Genomic DNA, 13,009 nt, shown 5'->3' with positions numbered 1-13,009 from the left:
GGAGACAGCGGCCGCGCCGGCCTGCAGCGGGCACACGCACACTCCCGCACACGCGGGCGGTCCCGCCGCTTCAGGTGCTCGGCTAGGCTAAGGGAGGGGCTTCTTTCCGCGCCAGGCGTGTGCACAGTTTGGAGAGCCTGGGCCTCGCCTGCGTTTGCGGAGAGCGGCAGGCCGCGCGGCGGAGCCCGGCCCGGCCCACGAGGGCCTCCGCGCGGGGCCACGGCCGCCAGCACTACTGCTACTTTACCTCGTTCTCAGTTAGGGACGCAGACGGAGAGGCGCTCTTGCTGAACGCAAGAGCCGAGGACGCTGCCGTGGACGCCCGGTTTCGCTTCTTCAGGGGCTTGCACGCATCAGACAGGTGTTTCGTTGCTGCAAAATAAGTTGGTTTATAAAGTACAGGTTGGAATTCCACACCCTCCATGTCCTTCCTGCTTTAATTGGAGAAGTTCTGCAGACGGCTCCGGGGCCGTGCCACGGGCCTCCGTTTCACTGTGGGCGGCCTGGGCGCAGACAAGGGCAGGGACTGCGCAGTGAGCCGCACTGGCCCCCCGCGCGGCCCCCCACAACCACCGGGCCAGGCCTCCACGCAGAACCCAGGCACGCCGTTCTGCCGCAGACAGGTTCGTGTGCGTCCCTGAGGCCTGCGGCCCAAACATGCCCACAGCCCCACTGCGGCACCGAAAAGTTACCATCCCTTTACGTCGGTAAACACCCACTCAGTGCTCAAACTGTTCACGAATCTTGTTTTTAAGAGCCTTTCGCTGATTTTTAAAAACCACCTCTGCACCTCTGGTAACCGAAGGACGCCAGAGCCATGCCTGGTCCTCCCTTGCTCTCCCTCCCTGAGCTCCACTTCCCTTCCTGCGCAGGCGCTGCAGGTGGCAGCTCCTCACCAAGTGGCCAGAAGGACCCATCAGACAACACCCAAGGCGTCCGCCTTTCACCGGCCTGACAGCGTCTCCCCACAAACGCTCCAAGCTCATCTGCTGAACATGTGAGACAGAAGCCGCGAGGCACGGCTGCACCTGGCTCACGTGCAGGCGGAGGCTCAGGCGCCAGGGGGCGGGGCGTCTACAGCGACAACCAGCACCTCCGCGCAGGGGACTGGGCCCCGCGGTCTGAGTCCTTCTCCAGCAGTCAGTCTACTTTTCACCTAGTGACTTATTTATTTATTTACTGATTTTAGAAAGGGAGAGATGCATGGATCTGTTCCACTTCTTGGCGCATTCACTGGTTTGCTTCTCACACGTGCCCCGACGCAGCCTTGGCGTGTGGGGGTGGCGCGCTCCCCAGCTGCGCCCCAGCCAGGGCCCACAGCTCTACTCTGGGCAGAGAATGGCCACGCGGGGGTCAGCACAGTGGCTGTCGTAACGCGCAGCCGAGTCGCTCCGACAGCTGGGGATGGGGACAGCTGCTGCCCACGTGCACGGAGCTGCCTGGCACCAGACCCTGCCCCTCTCCCCAGGACATGTGGCCTCTGGGGGTCCCGCCCCCCACACCCTCAGCCCTGGACACATGCTGGGGGCCCATGGGAGGTGTGGCCACGTTACCTGCCTGGCCCTTGGGGGAGGGGGCCGCCCCTGTGGCCTTGCAGGGGCCTGTCCGGGACGACTTCTCAGCGAAGGGCTCTCTCTGTTGTTTAAAAACAAACAAACAAACAAATAAAACACAGGAAGATACTACGGAAGAAGAGGAGAAAGGAAACAGCCTCCCGGCGCGACCGCGCACAGCGGCCCCAGAGGCTGGGACAGAGTGGCTCTCGTGGGCCCCGCCAGCTCCCGCACTGCCAGGGCCTCGCCACGCCTGGCCGGACCAGGAGCTCTCAGCAGGCTGCCCCGACGTCCCCATGGACGCACGTGGCCTGTGGACAAGGGGGCAGAGCCCCTCCCCAAGCCGCCCGAGCGCAAAAGTGGCGCCAGGTGAAGCCAGGGTGGCATCGCCGCAAACACACGCGGAGGCTGCAGGTGCGCAGACTCGTGCCAGGCAAGCCCCGCCCCCAGACCACCACCGCAGCGGCCTCACAGCCGAGGACGCAGCAGGGGCGCGGCCCTGCGAGCGTGCATCCAGCGCTCCAGGCTGGGGCAGCACAGCTGAGAACACGCCCGGGCACCGCGACCAACGCCCCAGGGCCCCCCCGCCCTGCCCCCCAGGAAGGGGCCGAGGACAGGACGCTGGGGCAGCACCAGGACCGTGGACAAGCGTGCCCGTGCCGGGGAGGACAGCAGCTGCCCACGGAAGGGACAGAGCCTGGACACCGCGCCCGAGCAGGCACCGTGGACCGAACGCTGCCCCCTGGCCCCCGTCACTGCAGCACGCCGCCCACTGCCTGACGTGAACGCTGGAACCCCAACGCCGGAACCGCGGTCCTGGGCGCACCTGCGCCGCACTTCAGGGCGACTGCGGCAGTGAGGGCCACCGGCAGCGGGCACCGAGGCGCAGACGGCACCTGCGCCAGCTCACTTGCAGGGTGCGCTCACCTGCCCCCAGAGGTGGCTGGAGGCGCCGTCTGCGGGCCAGGCACATGGGGCAGGGCCGGCCCGTTCCCCTGAGCTGCAAACGTGGGCTTAAAGAAATGAGATGGCGATGCGGGGCCACCGTGTCCACCTTAGCAGCGTGTGACATTTATCTTCCATTCTCCAAAGCAGAGCAGAACAATGAAAGAGCAACTTGCTGAGGTTCCTCAGCAAAAGCCCAGCGCTCTCCAGACCACCACGCTCCGGCCCTCAGTTGGCGCCACCACTGGACACTACCAGCCCCACGGGGGTGCTCTGTCCCCAGCAGCGTCTGCGGGACGGCCGGGTCACGCGAACAGCCCGCACCCCCAGCGGGAGCCCCGCAGGGCAGCACTGGCCACGGCCCCCTTGGCCACGGGGCCTCGGCCAACGTCCGTCTCCTGCAGGCCCCAGCACGCGCTGCCCCCTGGCCGTGGGGCGCCTGCAGCCACCGTCCCTGCTGTAGCCAACAGGCCTGAGCAGCCACTCGGGGCTCCTATCAGACGCCTCGAGGCCCCACCACAGCGAAAGGCCCGCGGAGCCCGTGCGCCCGAGGGCGCCAGGCACGGACGCCGGCGCGGTCACGGCAGCATGCTCTGCGCCCGAGCTGCAAGGCCTTGAGGCGAGGATCGTTTTCCCACGAGGCCTGTGGGCCAGAATGTCGGGTGTTGTTGGGGGCGGGGGCATGTTCTCTTTGGCAGCCAGGTCTCCGGAGCTTGTGCCGAAGGCCCAGGCAGGCGAGCACCGCTCTCCGCAGCAGCCTTCTCCGAGGGGCCACGAGGAAGGCGAGCCCCCCAGGCCCGGGAACGCGGGAGGGCTGCCTCCGCCCCCTGCACCCAGGGGTCAGGCACCCTGCGGCTCCGCGGCTCCCATGGCTCCACGGCTCCACGGCTCCCACGGCGCGGGCCCCCCCCCCACCCCCAGCCAGGCCGACCCAGATGTCATTACCTTCCGAAGACCGTGCTTGTCCGTCCTGAGTCTTTTCCTGGGCACGTCCTCAACTTCCGAGTCCCCTGCAGGGTCCTGTGCCCTCTTCGGGTGGGTCCTTTTCCTCCCATGTAGGTAGCCTAGGGGTGGGGCGGGGAGACTCACATGAGTGAGCCCCACGGCCGTGCAGAGCAGCCCCAGCCTCGGCATCTGCGACGTCGCACCCCGGGAGGCCTGACCTAACCCCAGGGCTGGTGGGCAGTGTCTGCGCTAAGTGCACCCTAACATTGTAGAGCATTACATTCAAATGTGATCCAGTGTTTTCTCAAAAATCCTTTACTTACTAACATTCGAACAATAGTGGAATTTAAGTTGTACTTTAACAAATACCCAACATGCTATGCTTTATACATTTCTTTACAGGAGCATCCTGAGGAGCAACTTCAGGGCTGCACCCCCCGCTTCCCTGTGCCGCGCGGTTGACCCCGGAATAACACCAGGCGGCCCGGACGTCGGGCGTCCACACAGGCGGAGGGCCCACCCGCACGCTGGCGTCCACCGCAGCCCTAACCCGCCCTCTCCATGTGGTCCAGGGCTCGTGCCTGGACGGGTCCGACTCCCCGTGGGAGGGCAGCACCGCCCTGGACCCGGAAGCCCGGGTGGTGCAGGGCTCACAGCCAGCCGTGACGTCCAGCGGTGCCCAGGGCCGGGGCAGGGCGCTGGCCGGTGGGGCTGCCCGGCCGGCCTGCTGGAGGCCAGCCCACTGAGCGGCCCACCGAGCCCCGCCCCGGCCACGTCCCGGGAGGAGGGCTGAGGCCGGCAGGCAGCGGGGCCTGCTCGGCCCCTGCACAGCCAGCCGGACAGCGGCCCCCCCGCGCCCCGGCCCCTGACATAGGAGGCAGCTGCCGCTTCTCATGAAAACATCAGCGGGGCCCTGTCTGAACTCCTGTGCTGAGACAGACCATCGGGGGCCGAAACCATGGACGTGCCCCCCATCTTGGTCCTAAGTGCAGGGGGTCCCTGTTAGGGGGGCTGAAGGGCCTCCAGGGATGAACGCGCACCTGAAGCCCACGGCGGGGGGGGGGGGGGGCTGGCCTGCCCCTCCTGTCTGCTAGGCATCCACTGGCCGCCCGAAACAGCTCAGTGCGGCACAGTCCCTGCCACATGCCCTCCTCACGGGCGGGCAGGGTCCGGCTGAAGGCGGACCCCACAGGCCCTTAACCGAGCCGCAGGCTGAGCAGGGCACCTGCTGGGCCTGGTGCACTCAGGAGGCTGCCCGAGCTCCCGCCTCTTGAAGAAAACGCCCAGATCCTAAATATCCCCGCAACTCTGAATCCCGGTGTTCGCAGTGAACACTGGACAGATGAGCCGAACTCCGTCCTGATGTGGTGAGATGGCGCAGGCAGCCCGGAAAGCCCCAAACATCACGACAGACGAGCTGTCCGGAGCGGGCTCGCCACGGCGGGCACGCACTCGGCCGCCTGCGCAGCTCCGCACCCACCCTCCCTCTGAGGGCTCTGGACACACTTATATTCAGCCTCTCCAAGACCCTTCAACAGTGAACCTTGAGAGGTGCAGGACTTGTTATTATTTTTTAGTTTTTAAAAGTGTTTGCTGACTTTGGAGTGAGACGGAGAGACACAGAGAGACAGAGAGAGAGACATCGATCTATGAAGCGTCAGTCGGTCGCCTCCCCTAGAGGCCCCCGAGGGGGAGTCGAGCCGGCGACCCAGGCGCGTGCCCTGACGGGGAACTGGACTGGCAACATCTGGATGCACGGGATGGCGCTCCAACCGAGTGAGCCACACTGGCAACAGTATTTTTCATTTTGTTTTGCTTTTTTTGTATTTTAAACTGACACCCAAATGTCACTCTTGCTTTTACATTTAAAAAGTCAGTTTTCACCCTGACCGTGTGGCTCGGTCGGCTGGGTGTCGTCCTGCAAAGGGAACGGTCGCTCGTTCCACCCCTGGTCGGGGCGCACAGCCTGGCTGCGGGGCAGTTCCCAGCGGGGCGCACAGTGAGGCGAGGGACTGATGTCTCTCTCACATCGATGTTTCTCTCCCTCTCTTTCTCCCTCCTTCCCCCTCTAAAAGTAAATAAATAAAATGTTTTTAAAATGTCCATTTTCTCAACGTGGCCAGCACGTGGACAACACGGGCTCCACGCTCTCTCCGGAGCGTACGGAGCAAAGGCTGAGGAAGGGCCGGAGGACACCCGCACGTGAGGCCCACCCCCCCACGCTGCAAGCTCGCCGACAGGCCACGGAGGCCCCCGCCGGGGCCTGAGCCCCACCTGCTGGCCGGCCAGGGGCTCACGTAGCCTCCCCGGGACCCGGGCCTGGCGTCTGGCCCTGCTGGTCCACTCAGGCATAGGAGGGAGGGAGCTGCAGGCCAGATGGATCGCAAGGAACAGCTCTCAGGACACTGAGTGAGGACACGCAGCCCGCAGAGGTGCCCCTGACCCCGTGCGCTGGGCACACCCCACGCCGGCCTCACCAGCAGCGTCCTCTTCGGAGGGGGCCATGGCCAGGACGGCGAACTTGGTGTGGTAGCGGGCCTTCTGCTTCTCGCTGAGCATGTTCCACTGGGACCCCAGCAGCTCCTCGATCTCCTCCCCCGAGGCGTCCGGGTGCTCGGCCACCACCTGAGAGCACAGCACAGGTAGAGGTGAGAGGCCACACTCTTGAGCTTCGCCCCAGGGCCAAGCAAGGCCCTTCAGGACCCACAGGGCCTCTGCATTCCCACGCCGCAGACCGGGTACCGCCGAAGCTCCAAGGAGAGCCCAGGCTCAAACGACGCAGACGCTGGCGAGGCTCGTCCGTGCGCCGGAGACCGGAGCCAACGGGCCCAGCGCATCACACAGACACAGGAAATGACACACGTGAGACGGAACACACGCTTCCAAAATCACTAAGTAACTAGGAAGTTATGGTTGCCTGAGCTTCCTAGAAAAGCCAGTTGTACAAAGTCCCCTGGAAACGTGACCTCGGGACATGGAGTGACGTCTGGGCCTGCTGTCTCGCTGGCCCCACACCTGTGGGTGCGCACGGAGGTGCTGGCCCCAGATGCCAGTGCTGGGACCCCACCTGAGCAGCGGGCAGGTGTGGAAACAGTGCCTCTGCCTCCCCAGCCTGCGGCAGACAAGCCTCCACCCGCCCTCCCCGGGTCACGTGTGCTGCGCGGGTCACCCGGTGTGGCAGGGACTCCAGCAGCCAGCGCACAGGCTGCCTTCCAGCAACGAGGCGGCACCCGGGAGGAACCCCTGCCCCTGGCCCAGCCCTAACCCACCACGGGCTGCTCTCAAATTCCTGACCCGCAGGTTCTGCGAGACGCACAACACGCGCCTTCGTCTGAAGCCACAATGTCTCGAGGTGAGTTTCACGCCTTCGGGTAACTAACTAACTGGCGCGAATGTGCCTGTGAAGGGCAGGCTGAAAGCACCGCTGGCCCTGGAAACGCGAGGTTCGGGGAGGCAGGAAAGACCCTCCAAAAGCAGAAAACGCAGCCTCGCAGCACTAACACCTACTGAATCGCTACTGCGCGGCCACCTCCGGGACGGTCCGCAGAGACCCGGCCTCTCGTGGGGACGCCCCCACTGCTACCACCCTGACCGCCACCCAGCCCCGTTCCCGGGCCCGGGCATCACGCGTGCGCCGTGCACTGGACCCAGCCCGTCGCACCGACGAACACGCAAGCACCGGCGCCAGGCACAGCCCGTCCCCAGCAGCCAGCGCGCTCCCCACTCACAAGGAGGCGGCAGGAAGGGGCCTCGGCCAGCGGCAACCCCGTGTCCTGTCTGTCACTGTCCCCTAACAAGTGGCCCTGGAAAAGCAGGCCAGCAGGCAGGGGGACGCCCACCCAGCGCCGTCTCTCACGCTGGCCGTCAACTGAGAGCCGCCTGGAAGCACCCGTGGGGCAGTGGGCCCCCACCCCCACAAGGAAACGACGGCCTCGAGAAGCCGGACTGCGCAGCAGGGCGGGCATGGGCGCCGCCGCCCCAGTCCCCGTTCAGAACTGTGGCACAGCCTCGGTGCCGCACGTCGCTGCAGCCGTGAAAGGACAGCCCGAGAGTCGCTCCTTCCTGGCCAGCAGGGTGGGCAGGCTCGCTCTGGAGCGGACGCCGCCCTGCGCGCCGCAGCTTGCTTCTGCCATCGGCGTGGCACCGGCAGCAGCAAACCGTGCCCCGCGGGCTCTGCAAGAGCTGAGCGGAAGGGCGCTGGGTGGGCACGTTGCGGGGCAGCCACCCGCGGGGGCTGGGACGCAGCCCCCGGAGGCCCCTCCCCGTGGGCGCGTGGGCCGTCCGGGCCCTTCTGTACGTGGCCGTCTTCACGGCCCCTCCTGTGGGACTGTGTGGGCTGCCGGCCCAGGGCCCCTGTCCACGGGGCTCGTGTGCCGTCCCGGGCACGCACGTCTTCGCTGTGGCGGAGTCCCTCCACGGGAGGTGACCGGCGTGGCTTAAAGAACCCCCCCCCCCCCCCAACGTGACAGCCGCGTCCCGCAGGGGCCGCAGGGGGCCGCCGCCCACGTGGCCCCGCGCTGCCCCAAGCCCCCGCCCGGCCGCTCCCGCACGCGCACGCCCACCCTGGGCTCCCCACTGCCCGCAGTGTCCGCGACACGTGGGGTGCGGCCTTGGCCCCCCAGCCTGCCGCCCTGTCAGAGTCATCTTTCTCCAGAGTCACACACGTTTCGTCACGTTCATGCCTCGGTACCTTGTACTGCTACCGTGTCAGAAATGGCACCTTTTTAATTCGGCATTTCCTCTGTTCCTGTGGTTATACTCTGTCTCATGCCCAGCAGTTCTGATGAACTCAGACTAATTCTGCAGGTTTTCTGTAGAATCTCCGGGTTTTCTACACAGACCTCTGCAGACAACATCAGCCCTTTCCTCCTTTACAAATGCGCCTTTTTGGTTTTCCTTGCCTTACAGCACTGGCTAAGACTTTCACTGCAATACTTCCAGCGAGAGGCGCCAGGATGGGCACCCTGCCTTCTTCATTTTGAAGAGAATGCTTCTGAGGCTGTGGTCCTAAGTGCGATGCTTGCTGGGAGCCTGACAGGGGCCTCAAACAAACCGGGGAAGCCCGCGCCTCGTCGCGGGCCGCTAACTGCATTTCAAAGAGCAGGGAGCACGTCACGCGCCTTCTCTCCACCTGCCGGGGCGCGCGCAGAATCTGCGACAGCAAACCGCGATGCCAGGCCTCTGACGGGGTGCCTCTCGCACCCCCGAGAGACGCCTGCCCCAGCCTGCACTGGAGCGGTGAGCAAAACCGACCCCTCAGCCCCAGGGAGTCAGGCCGTCACGACTAACAGATCCCGTGCCCCACGAACGCAGGTCTGCACCGCTGACACGCTGCTGTCCCGTGCAGTGTCGTGGAGGCGGGTGGTCAGCGTGGGCCCAGCCGCAGCACCAGCACCGCCCCTGGGGCCCCGCGCCCCGCACCAGAGCCGAGCACCAGGCTCCTCGCCCCGCGAGGGGAAGACAGCAGTGACGACCGCCGCTCGTGAGGTCTGAACCGGCACAGGGCGCCCTGGAGATGGCGCCTCAGACACACACGCTCCCCGGGGGGAGGGAGGACCGCCCCAGACCGCGCAGCACCCACCTCGTCCCGGTGCTTTTGACAGAAGACCAGGAACTGGGACGCCGCGTCCCCCTTCCGGCTCCGCGGCGTGGCGGCCGCAGCCTTCTTCCTCCCGGGGAGCGAGCCCGCTCCTCTCCGGGGGTCGGCCTCGGCCCCCTTCGGAGTCGCCGGCTCTGCCTCGGGGCTGCCGTCCCGGCCCGGGGCAGGGCGAGCCAGCCTGGCTCTCCGCCTCCTCTTCACAGAGACGCCCTCTTCTCTCCGCGGCCTGGGGGTGCCAGCAGTGTCTCCAGTGGCTCCCACGGGCCCCGGCGCCTCCCCCGCGACGCCCGCATCCTTGGCCACGTGCGGGTTCAGGCGGAGCTGGCCCCCCACGTAGAGGAAGGTGAACTTGGCTTTCCGCTCCTCCACGGTCATGGCGGCAGCCTCCATGGCCTGGAGCAGGCCCATCCCCCACTGCGCCCTCAGCTTCCCTGAAACAGGCTTCAGCAGCTGCAAAGAGGGCACGGGACACTGTGAGTTTCACTGTAACACACAAGTCAACCCGCTTTAAAGGACACTTTTAGAATTTCATATAAATTGAAAAATCAAAAATATAAAACCCAATTAACCTAAGGGTTTTACGTGAGAGTTCAGCCCAGTAAAAGTTTCTTTAAGCTAGAAATACATTTTAATCACGTTTACCTAACGTAAATACACACACACACGGCACACATCACACACAGCATCACCACTCACACACTCATAAAGGAAAGTAAAAATTATGAAGCAAACGACATCTGGGAGTCATCCCATGAGCGAGAAGAAACCGTCACCCAGCACAGAAATCAGACTCGGGGTGCAGAGCGGGACCTAAGGGGCGCCCGTCACCTTGATTTTCTCGGCTTTCGTGGGCGCCTGCCGGGCGCTCTCCTGGCACAGCTGCTCAAACTGTCCTTCTCCTTCAAAGGCCACCAGGCTCTTCTCGAATATCCAAGCTCTCTCAGGGGCGTCACCGAAGAACTGGACGTGGTACTGGCGTGCGCTCTTTTTCTGACCTGGTTTTTAACACACAACGTCAGGACGGGCAGTCGGAGTTCGGGGCGGACCGGGCAGGCACGCACCGAGCGCCACCCCTGGCCTCCCCTGCCCCTCGTCCCCGTCCAGGCCGCGGAAGGACGGCCAGGCGGTGCTCAGGGCCGCCTGGGAAAGAAAGCGGCCTGAGCCGCACCTCCGTCTCCCCTCCCCCTTCCCAGGTTCACTGAGAAAGACTCCAGACAGCGAAGCCCAGAGAGGACACCACGGAAGGGCCGCTCCACCGAGGGGACCAAGCCGCAGGAAGCGGGGCCGGCTGGGGTCAGGCAGCCTGGGGGCAAGGCCCGTCGCAGCACCGACGCGTCGGCAGCCCTACCAGCCACTCGCTGCAGAGCCTGGGGCCCGTGCGGGCGACCGTGTGGGCAGGGAGGTCCCGAGGCGCCCACGGCTGCGGCTCCCGGCCGAGAAGCCACCCTGCCAGCAGCCCGACGGGCCCGGGCGAGGGAAGGGACCCCTGGTCCCAAGGCCCAGGAGAGGGGTTGGGCTGAGGCCGCGGCGGAAGGAGAGTGAAGTGAGGACGTCGGCTCCGAGGTCAGGCCTCTGCGCCAGTGGGGAGAAAGGGGCCTCCTTCAGGGAACCGAGTCCCTTCCCTCCCACAGGACACCGGCCCGAGAAGTCACGAGACGCCGTGGGAGGCCCCACGACGCAGCCGCCGACAGCCAGCCAAACCCTCTAGAGAAGCTGACGCGCCCGCGGGCCACTCAGACCCTGCTCCCTCGGACACGAGCCACCGCAGACCAACAGCGCGCACAGGCCGCAGGCACGGCAGGGGACCACGCCCAACGGAGACAGCCTGCACCGTGCCACGCCACGCCACGCCACGCCACGCCACGGGAGGAGAACAAAGAGCGAGCTTTGAAAGCGTTGAAGTGGGTCCCTGACGGGCGTGCCGCCGCGGGCTGGGCGTCTCTACAAAGCGGAAGGTCGCCAGCCCCTCCCAGGCCGGCAGGGGCCTGGGTGAGAGGCCACGGACCGATGTCTCTGTCACATCGACGCGTCCGCCTCTTTCTCCCCCAGCCCCCTCTCTAAAAATAAATCAAATCTTTTTAAAAAAAAAAAGTGTTTTTTAGTACCGTCATGAAAATGAAATTCAATTAAAAGCCTTAGAAGCTAAGTAAAAAAGTCTCCCAGAAAGAAGAAACCAGGATGAAGAACACCTGCCGCCACAAGGCAACCACAGGCCCCGTCGGGAGGCCCAGGCCCAGGCCCAGGCCCGAGCAGCCCGAGCGGGAGGGACAGGGAAACCTGCCCAGCGACACAGGCACACGCCCCGGGCGTCCCCGACCCCACACCAGGGCGCCGTGTGACACTCGGGCCACTGGCAAGGGGCTGACAGACGCCAGGCAACCTGTCAGGGAGCCCCCAGGGTGACTCTGGGCACCGGTGGGACGGGACGTGCCCCCTGACACGTCTGAGGAAAACGATTCCCAACACAGGACTCGACGCCCGGCCGCACCCGGCGGTCAGGCGGGACGGGGCAGAGGCAGCCCCTCCGAGCCACAGGGACGCGACCCCCGTGCCGCGCACACTTCCTCGGAGCGCCAAAGCGCGCCCCGGCAGAACGGGCCGACCGCGCCCACAGCAGGGGACGCGGAGCCCGAGGGTGCGGCTGGGTCGCAGCCTGGGGGGCAGTGCTCGCAGGGCGCTCCCCCCACGGGGGGCTCTGGGCAGCGAGGAGCGCAGCGGGCGGGTGCGGTCCAAGGCAAACCGACAACCAACTCACGGCCATCAACGACTGAACCCAACGCAAAACCAAACACAAACGAGGCCACTAGCTAGAGCAGGAGCAGAGTCACAGGGCTGGAGATCACATGGAGGGGGAGGGGCGAGAATGGGGGGAAACGCGGGCGATAAGCAGCATAACTGGCAGGTACAGAACAGGCAGGGAGGTTAAGAGCAGCCCAGAAAATGGAGACGCCAAAGAGCTTAGACGCACGACCCGGGACGCGAACCAAGGGGGGAGGGGGACGCGGGTGGGAGGGGCGGTGCAGGGCGGAGGGGGAGAAAGGGGAGGAGAAACCGGACAGCCGGCAGCCGAGCCGTAAAGTAGACCTCAAGAGAAAAAGAGGTGCGGTCCAAGGAGCGGGAAAGGAAAACAGGAATCAACAAGTTTCATTTCTTCCCCAACAGGAGAAGCCCACTATGTAACAGAGTAAGTTCTCTAAAAATAATAGATTCATTCACTTTAGAGAGAGGAAGCGAGGAGGGGCGAGAAACATCGACGTAAGGGAGAAACAGCCATGGCTGCCTCCTGTACGCGCTCTCAGGGGGGCAGAACCCATGGCCTAGGCCCGTGCCCAGACCAGGGACTGAACCTGTAACCCTTCTGGTGTGCGGGACGACACTCCGAGCACCTGAACCACCTGGCCTGGGCGGCAAGACACACTTTAAGGACAAAGAAATGCATACTTGAAAAAAATTAAGACTGTACAGACAGGCAAGTACATGATTTTGAAAGAAAAACAAAATTAACTCCAGGAAAAAACAAAAAGTTGTATAAGAAAAAAAATATAATTACAGCACACGACCTGGTTTTTTCTGAGTGACAGTCACACACGGTCAAAACTGCATAAGCACTTACGTTTGATATAAACAGTGAGTTAATTACGTGGGCAGGTGGGAGGAGAGAAAATAGGAAATGACGGAAGAGATCAATTTTCATTTTCCCTAATAAAAAGTCAACAGAAAATGTCCAAACAATAAATCAAAGAACAGCAGTTAAAACTGCAAGGAAATGTGGAAAGACTTAGAAAGAGCTTCTCCTCGGTAGTGGAGGGTGCGGGTCCTCACCGCCCGCCTCGGGGCGGGTCTACACCTGCGCACGCCTTCCGTTTGACACTGGCTGCGCTGCGCAGCCCGGCGGGCGGCTCACGCGGCCCTCGCTCTTCCATACTTGGAAGGGCTGCCCTCGGCCATGAAAGTGACTCAGACGCAT

The 13,009-nt window shown here is 64.4% G+C and overlaps 1 protein-coding gene across 1 annotated transcript in view; it reads right to left on the bottom strand.

The window, feature by feature from the left end:
• NSD2 (nuclear receptor binding SET domain protein 2) overlaps positions 1-13,009 on the bottom strand; it is a 51,596-nt gene that overhangs the window by 19,151 nt on the left and 19,436 nt on the right. The window contains exons 4-9 of the mRNA XM_054581855.1: positions 9,871-10,037; positions 9,025-9,492; positions 5,921-6,068; positions 3,444-3,562; positions 1,554-1,635; positions 248-372 (exon numbers count right to left, since the gene is read on the bottom strand). Of these exons, the coding sequence (XP_054437830.1) occupies positions 248-372; positions 1,554-1,635; positions 3,444-3,562; positions 5,921-6,068; positions 9,025-9,492; positions 9,871-10,037 (1,109 nt within the window). The remainder of the gene's footprint in view (positions 1-247; positions 373-1,553; positions 1,636-3,443; positions 3,563-5,920; positions 6,069-9,024; positions 9,493-9,870; positions 10,038-13,009) is intronic.

Source organism: Pteronotus mesoamericanus, unplaced genomic scaffold, assembly GCF_021234165.1.
Source record: "Pteronotus mesoamericanus isolate MK-2021 breed Mesoamerican mustached bat unplaced genomic scaffold, CSHL_Meso_final contig_68, whole genome shotgun sequence".
Classification (NCBI taxonomy): Eukaryota; Metazoa; Chordata; class Mammalia; order Chiroptera; family Mormoopidae; genus Pteronotus; species Pteronotus mesoamericanus.
Note: the sequence above shows the minus strand (reverse complement) of the source record. Positions and strands in the feature narration are given on the sequence as shown.